The following is an 8415-nucleotide window of genomic DNA, read 5'->3' on the forward strand; positions in this document are numbered from 1 at the left end:
TGGCATCCTGCAAATAAATGCTGTACTTTCCTTTACCACAACCCAGTGTCAGTAAATTGGCTTTGCTGTGTGGCAGGCGAGCAAACCCACATTCAGTTCTGTAACAACACCTGGGGTGGATAATTTTTTTATACCTCCTCTCTACCAGGAAATTATTTTTGATAATAATCATGTAAGAATCATTATTTTATTTGTTCTTTAATTTTAAAATTAATAATTGAAAATGAATAAATTTCCATTTTAAAGATATTACTCAAATTCAGTAAAATATTTCATATATGAATGAAAATTTGTACTTACCAAATAAAAATATTATACCTCACAGTTCATACCCTGATTCAATCTTTTAAATTTTTAAACACAAAAACTCCAAAAGGATGTGTAGAATGACAGAATAGTTTCTTCATCTTTACAATCAGTGTGCTATCATTTAAATTTCTAACCTATTATTTAAATGCAAGAATATGTAGAATCACAGAAGTGCCTGAAACAAGCCCAAATGATTCCAAATTGTTAGGAACTTATTTTCAAAATGAACACACAGAGCTGAGTCTTCATATGTCAGAGGTCAACTGTATACCTGAGAGTTCTCTATATTGACTTCCCTATAAAACAGGGGTCCCCAGCCCCTGGGCCACGGACTGGTACTGGTCCGTGGCCTGTTAGGAACCACGCCACACAGCAGGAGGTGAGCGGAGGGCAGGCGAGCAAGTGAAGCTTCATGTGTATGTACAGCCGTTTCCCACCACTCGCATTACCACCTGAGCCCTGAGCTCTGCCTCCTGTCAGCATTATGGTGAGTTGTATAATTATTTCATTATATATTACAATGTAATAATAATAGAAATAAAGTGCACAATAAATGTAATGTGCTTGAATCATCCTGAAACCATCCCCCCCAGCCCCCTGGTCCGTGGAAAAATTGTCTTCCATGAAACCGATCCCTGGTGCCAAAAAAGTTGGGAACCGCCGCTGTAGAATATTGTGGCAAACAGATGTTGGACAGCCCCCATGTTCATGGCCTGTATAATCCTCTCAAGTGTGAGCACGACCTGGGATTTGCTTCTAACCAATTAAATATGGCAAAGGAGGTTTACATTATATTATGTAAGACTCTGTCTTCGTGGACTGAGAAGAAAGAGATTCTCCATTGCTAGCTTTGAAAGATATGTTGCCACATTGTGAGAAGATCTATGGAGAAGGCCACATGGCAAGGAAATGTAGGTGGCCTCTAGGAGCCAGGAGCAAATCCCACTGATAGCTAGCAAGAAAATGAAGACCTCATCCCCACAGCCTCAAGCAGATGAAAGCAGATCTTTTCTCAGTCGAGTCTCTGATGAGACAGCAGCCCTGGCTGACCCATGGATTGCAGCCTGGTGAGGCCCTGGAGCAGAGGGCTCAGCTAAGCCATGACTGGACTGGATCCACAGAAACTATGAGATAATAAATATGTGCTGTTTTAGGTGCTAAGTTTGTGCTAATTTATTACACAGCAATAAAAAACTAATACAAATACAATGTTTACTAAAGGATAGAGTAATAAAAATATCTAATTTGAAGCTTACATATATATTATTAAAACTCAACAGTATTGCATCAATTCAGTCAGTAGACCACCAAACAATTTTTTCCTGGGGGTGGAAGGATTATTTTATCACTGATACTGTTTAGAATTTGTCACATGGCATAATAAAAGCTTGGCCAAATTTGATCAGTTTTATTATTATTTTTAAATTCTCCACAGACAGTGCACCCCTTTTTTCCTGTACCCAAGGTGGACCACTCCTATTGCCCTCCCTTTGGTACACTACTAGTTGGAAAACAGATGGTAAATAAAACGAGTAAATTTTTTTCTCTCATTCTGTGGGTTGTCTCTTCACTTTCTTGATGATGTTCTTTAAAATGAAAGTTTTAAATTTTGATGATGTCCAATTTTCCTATTTTTTTTTCTTTTGTTGCTTTGTTTTTGATGTCATATTTAAGAAACCATTGCCTAGTTATGGATAGTCTTAAGCAGGGGAGGGACATGGCCAAATTTAAGTTTCATTTAAGTTTTGAAGTGTTATTCTTGCTGCTTTCAATTAAAGTGGGAAGACTTGTGAGGTAAGAGATTTCTCTGGTTACCCTGGCTAAAACTGCAACCCCACCCTCACTCCATTTCTCATTTTCTGCTTCATATTTCTCCATAGAACTAATTATATTCTAATAAACTGTATAATATACTGTACTTACTTATTATGTCACTGCCTGCCTCCACCGCAAGAATGCCAACTCCATGAGGACTGGACTTGTCTGTTGGTTCACTGCTCTATCTCCAGTGCCTAGGGAAGTTCAGGAGGGGGAGCCTGGTGATGACCAGAGGGACAGAGAACCCCTGGATGCTATCTGGCATGAGGAGTCTGATTTGGGCCGGGGGGGGTGGTTACTGCCCAGATGTCATGATGTCAAATGAATATTTGTTGAGTAGAGTGAGTGAATATGAACGAATGAATGCATGGATGAGTGAATAAATGAAAGAAGGAACAAATGATGTACCGTTGAGTACTATGGCTTGACCTTCCCTTGCAAAGAGAGTAGGTAGCACAGGGGCTCGTGCACTGTCCCTGGCAACCGCCAGAGGGCGCAGACAGGCCGGGTTCCCTAGAGCCCATCCCGGACCCGCCCCCCCGGATCCAGGCCCCGGGAGCCCCTGTCGCCCGATCGGGTCTGGGGCTCCCGGATCCCGCCCATACCTGAGCCAGGCACGGCCGCGGGCTTCACGCCGGCGCAGCGGCCAGTCCTCGCTTTGCAGGCAGGGAAATTGAGGCCCGGGGCAGCCGGGGCGGGGCCGGCCCCCCCTGAGAGTCCGAGCCCCCGCCCCCGGTCGGCCCCGCCCCGGCCCGTAAGAGGCCCCCTGGCCGCCAGGCGAAAGCTCACAGCGCGGCGCCGGGGCCGGGGCCAGGACCGCGATGGCAGCTCAGCGGCTGGGCAAGCGGGTGCTGAGCAAGCTACAGGCTCCATCGCGGGCCCGGGGACCGGGAGGCAGCCCCGGGGGGCTGCAGAAGCGACACGCGCGTGTCACCGTCAAGTACGACCGGCGGGAGCTGCAGCGGCGGCTAGACGTGGAGAAGTGGATCGACGGGCGCTTGGAGGAGCTGTATTGCGGCAGGGTGAGACGGGGAGAGGTGGGGTTGCACGGGGAGTCCCGGACCGATAGACCCCGAGCCCGGACTCCCTACGCCTTGAGGGTCTCTGGTTGCTTGTGCTCGCTGGTGCGCGCTGGTGCAGCCTCGTTCACACGTTAGGACGCACGCTCCTGGACTCATGGGCCTTGCCGTCCACCCTCCATGGCACTCTGCTTGTGCACACAGACACTTGGGTCCAAACACCAGGGGAGCACCAGGGGTTTAGCGTATGGGAGGTGAGGAGGCAAACTTGGGGAGCTGGAGTGGCCATATCTGGAGAAAGGGTGGGGGGAGGGGGATGTCTTAAAGCCAAATATATACATGGTGGCAGGGGAGATACAACCACACGGAGCTGCACAGCAAAGGAAGCATCAGCATTCGCAGACGTGCACAGTGACGAGCTATGGCCACTCGCAGACACAGTGACAGAAGCAACAGCCATGCACAGACTCTCAAGGACACAAGCTGGGGTCGCTTACGGATCAACCTATGCTACAGCCGCAGGCTCTCACAGTCACAACAGCACAGGCCACAGCCATATGCAGACACAACACAACAACTACACCCACACAAAAGGACTCCAGTTACAGCTGTTCATAGATACACACAGCACAGGCTGTAGCGGCTCGCAGACGGTACAAGTTACAACAGCTACCCCCGGACACCCAGTGATTCAAGTACCGACCATCCATTATCTCCTAAAGGCAAAAAACGATAATCACATGCAAACGCAATGATAGATGCTGCAGCCACGTGCAGACATAAAATAACAGAAATTATAGCTACACCCAGACAGAAAACCATGTAAGCTATGGCCCCTCCAGACATACAATGGCAGAAACTGCAGCTGCCAGTGGACACACAGGGCACAAGCTATGGCCTCCTATGCTATCTCATGGGCTACAGACAGACACGACATCTCACTCGGGTCTCTGCCTGAAGTCACATTTTGTACAACGCACTCGTGCTGTGGAGCATGGTCACAGGTACACAGACACACAGGACGACAGATACTCCGCAACACAGTGCGAAGGCGGGAGAAGCCATGGCCCCTCGCAGTGACACGAGGGCCCTCTGTTCTCAGACACATGTGGGCTCACACAGGAGGACAGTTGCTAGTGGTAGGTGGCATCCTCTGAGGCCGTCCTCCGGCCGTGGGCACTACAGCTAGCCAGACTCTCAGGGACACAAGCTGTGGTCACTTACTGATCAGCATACACTACAGTGACGCATGACGGTGAGACAAAAACTGCTAAGCCAGAGTCGCCCACTGCCCACCCGTAGGACCATAGGCCCCTGCACAGGCTGCGCGCAATGTCACACACCTCTGCACCCTCGTGCCGGCCCTGGCGCCTTGGCATCAGGCTCTGGCTCACACACAGAAACTCACACAGGCAGGTAACACACTTACAGACACTCCATGCCACACACAATCCCCTGACCACTCAGGCCTGAAGCCCACAATGGAGTCAGCAAGACTTTGCGTAAGGGAGGCAAAACTCTGTAGCCTCTGGGATCTCTTTGCTCAGACAGTTGGGTTCTGTCCCCCACAGGGTTACTGAGCCAGCCTGCATTTGCCCTTTGCCCCAAGAGGCCATCCAAGGGTCCCCCTCTTGGCTGCTCAAAGTTGGGCTTGTGGCTTACCTCTCCCACCTACCTTGGGGGGCTTCCTGGACTTGAGGGCTGTGCTTTGGCCCTGGGGGCTGACCCAAGCCCTCCCCGCCCTCCTTGTGCCCTGGGGCAAGGGGCCACCCCCAGCAGGCTCTAGGCTGCCAGCTTCCCTCCCCTGCACCTAGCGCTTAAACTTTTCCTTGAAAGGGCAGAGCCAGCCCCTCTCCTGAATCCCAGAATCTGACATTCCAAGACTCCACCAGGCCTGTTTCCCACTGTAGGAATAGGCGCCAAGGCGAGAAACCCGTGCCAGGCCCAAGACTCCCGAGGCCCAGGGGCCAGCATCCGAGCTGGTACAGGCTCCCGGGCCTCTGTCAACCCATCTGTCACCCCTCCCCCCAACACCCAGATGTCCCGCCTTGGTGGTGCTGTCCCTGACTGCCACATTATTGCTCCAGAACCCGCCAGCTGGGTCCTGGGGCCACTGTGCCTCCTCCAGGGACCTGGACAAAGGCGGGGGAGGGAGGGGAAAGGGACCCTGACACCCCTCCCTCTCTGCCTTTTAGGAGGCAGACATGCCCGATGAGGTCAACATCGATGAATTGTTGGAATTAGAGAGTGAAGAGGAGAGACGCCGGAAAATCCAGGTAGCTGGAAGGGAAAGCCGCCCCCAGCCCCCTACCCTGCACCTCCCTACAAATCATATCAATAGTTAACGTGTTTCTTGAGCACTTCCTAAGTGCCAGGCACTGTTTCAATTGCTTTACACTTAATAACTCATTTAATCTTCACAAAACCCTCTGAAGGGTTTATTATCTCCATTTCACTATTATCACTATTACTATCTCTGCTTTCCACTTGAGGAAAATGAGGCCCAGCGAGATCTAACCACTTGCCCAGGGTCACATAGCTCAGAAGGCGCATAGCTGGGAGTCAGAGCCAGGCAGCCTGGACGCAGTGTCCTTGCTTTTCTGGCCTGTGCTCTCCTAGAGGCAGGAAGTGCTGTGTGCCCTTCTGGCCCTCTCTGGATCTAGCACTGGTCTTGGTGCTGAGTTTCTTGACTCAACCCTGCCCCCAGTTGCTCTATAAGACACTCGGGCCTTGTTCCTCCCTTGAAGCCACATGGGAAGTCCACCTGGAGTCTGACTGCCATTTGTCTTGCTGCCTTGGGGCTTTGTTGGGAAATGGAAGGGGCTGGCGGGGCATATGTTTTAGTCATTTACTATTTTCTTTTCTTTTTTTGTGTGTGTGTGTGGGGTTGTTTAGGGACTCCTAAAGTCGTGCACAAACCCCACAGAGGTGAGTTTTCCATCCCCCATTCCAGGCCCTGTTGTGCCCCCTGCACCTTGACTATGGGCTGGGGGGCGGTCTCTGGGGAGGAGGGAAGAAGCTGGCTGTGCCCAGGACCAGCAGAGGGAACTCTGGGAGCCCTGCCTCTCCCATGGCCGTTTTCTCATCTCCAGTGGCGTCTTTTGTCTTCCTCACTCCTGTCCCCTCTCTTCCCATCTGCCCCCGGGGCTCCATTATCGCCTCCCTGCTGACATGCTGCCCCATCTGTCTCCTATTTCTGCCACTGCTGCGCTCTGTCTGCCCGCTCACCTCCCTCCGCCTCTCTCCCTTGTTACTGCCTCCACCGCCCTAGGGCTCCCTTCCCCACCTCTCAGGGGCCCCCCCATCCTTCCAGGCCCTGAGCGGCCTAGCCCCTCCCACTTCCTTCCCTGCTTTAAAAGGGAAAAATATTCATGTTTCTCTAACCAGCTCTGGGCTGCCTGAGCGACAAACGTCATTGTGTGTCTGTCTGCCCTGGAGCCAGCTTAGGCCTCTGTCCCTGGGGACCCTCCTGATAATCTCTTGGCTCGAGAAATATCTCCATGTCTCTCTGTGGCTCTGTTTCTTTCTCTGTCCCTTCATTTCTCCCTCTGTCTCTATCTCTGCATCTCTCTCTGTCTCTGCATCTATGTCTTGGTTTCTGTCTATGGGTCTCTGTCTCTCTCCCTCTCTCTCTCCCTGTTCCCCCCACCCCCGCATGTTCTTCTCCATCTGTAGCCTCTACCCCTCCTTAACTCCACCTCCATCCCCTCTCACTGACCAGGAAGCAGGAAATAGAGGGGCCCAGGTCAGAAGGGCTGGGCTGGGCAGGGGGTGCCCCCACCCCTCCCGTGTTCTCAGCACCCTCGCCTTGTCCTCAGAACTTCGTCCAGGAGCTGCTGGTGAAGCTGAGAGGCCTCCACAAGCAGCCAGGCCTCCGCCAGCCCAGCCCCTCCGGTGACCGCAGCCTGAGCCCCCTCCAGGACCGAACCCGGACCGCGCGGCCCTGACCCTCTCTGGCCTCTGTGACCCCCTCCATCTCCCCGCAACGCCATCCTGGCTTGTTTATAAGTTGTATTTAATGGTTCTGTAACAATAACACTGCGTGCCTGTTTTTCTTCTCCCTGGTTACTGTGGGCTTCCCTTAGCTCCTCCCTGCACCTCCCTCTCTCCTGCTGCGTCTCCTCATGTCCCAGCACCCTCAGCTGGCCCGGGCAGATGGAGAATCACTCCTCAGCCAGGGAGCATGAGAACAGGCCCTGCTGACCTTGCACCCCTGGGACTCACATCCTCTCCTCACCTCCCCCAGCCTTGGCCCAGTCCCAGCCAGCAGGGCCTCAGTGTGTGGGTGGAACAAGGGGGCTCCTGTAGGGAGGGCCTCCTGTGGTCCCTGGGCCCCAGGAGATGCACAGGACTGAATGTGCCTGATGTGACCACAGTGCACTGGGAACAAACCTCTCCATAGATTTTACTGGGCACCTCTCCATAGATTTTATTGGGCACCTATTGTATGCTTACCCTGGCCATTAGTATTGAGGCCACAAAGATGGCAGAAGATGTCTCTGGCATCAAGGTGCTCACACAGTGGTGGGGAAGAAGGGCCTGTGGGCAGGGGATTCGAGCAAAGTGTGCTGCATGGTCCAAGGTACTTGGGAGCCCACGGAGTGGGAGGAGCTGTTCACTCTTGGGGTGGTGAAGAAATCTAGGAGTGCTTCTTGAAGGAAGTGACATTTAGGCAGGGCTTTGAAGGATGCATAGGAGTTCGTGTGAAATGGGTACCCATATCAGAGGACTCTGAACTGGTGGGAGGAGGGATTGATATTGGGGCTGAGCCAGGGAAGATACCAAATATTGGCAGGCCCATCTACCAGTCAGGATGGGCAAGTGCCCCAGAGCTGGATCAGGGAAGCCCCCTGGGCTGGGGCATGCTCATGCTGGGGAAGGGAGGGCCCTGAAGGGTCTCAGGGGAAGGGCAAGGGTATCAGAAGTGGGTAGTGGTTATTTACCAAAGACTGTGGAAGTGTTTCATTATTTTAACAATAGCAGTCCCAGCTGTGTACAGTCAGGAGATGGGGTGGGATTGTGGCTGTGCTTAGGACTGGGGCCAGGCCAGAACTGGGGAATCTTCCCCCAAGGGCATAGCACATCTCCCATCTCACTTCTACTGCCTAAAATTGGGGCCCCGACCCCGATGCCCATCCAGTGCCACCCAGCAGCCCCGCCAGGATCAGACACCCATCCCAGGGGTCTCAGCTCTAGTCTGGCAGGAAGAGAAGCCGACCCTGAAGAAGAGGGGTATCCAGGAGCACCTGGTCTGTCCAGCCCTTCAGGT

The 8415-nt window shown here is 52.5% G+C and overlaps 1 protein-coding gene across 2 annotated transcripts; it reads left to right on the plus strand.

Annotated features, from left to right (window-relative positions):
- Positions 1–2681: 2681 nt before the first annotated feature.
- Positions 2682–7182, plus strand: PPP1R14A (protein phosphatase 1 regulatory inhibitor subunit 14A). Of its 2 annotated transcripts, XM_059904378.1 has the most exons (4): positions 2682–3149; positions 5342–5422; positions 6042–6074; positions 6965–7182. In XM_059904378.1, exons 1-4 carry the CDS (start codon positions 2949–2951, stop codon positions 7091–7093), a joined length of 444 nt encoding a protein of 147 aa, XP_059760361.1. In that variant the 5' UTR covers positions 2682–2948; the 3' UTR covers positions 7094–7182. The 2 variants fall into 2 exon arrangements, with proteins under 2 accessions (XP_059760361.1, XP_059760362.1); XM_059904379.1 differs by lacking the exon at positions 6042–6074.
- Positions 7183–8415: the final 1233 nt, after the last annotated feature.

Source organism: Balaenoptera ricei, chromosome 19 (assembly GCF_028023285.1).
Source record: "Balaenoptera ricei isolate mBalRic1 chromosome 19, mBalRic1.hap2, whole genome shotgun sequence".
NCBI lineage: Eukaryota > Metazoa > Chordata > Mammalia > Artiodactyla > Balaenopteridae > Balaenoptera > Balaenoptera ricei.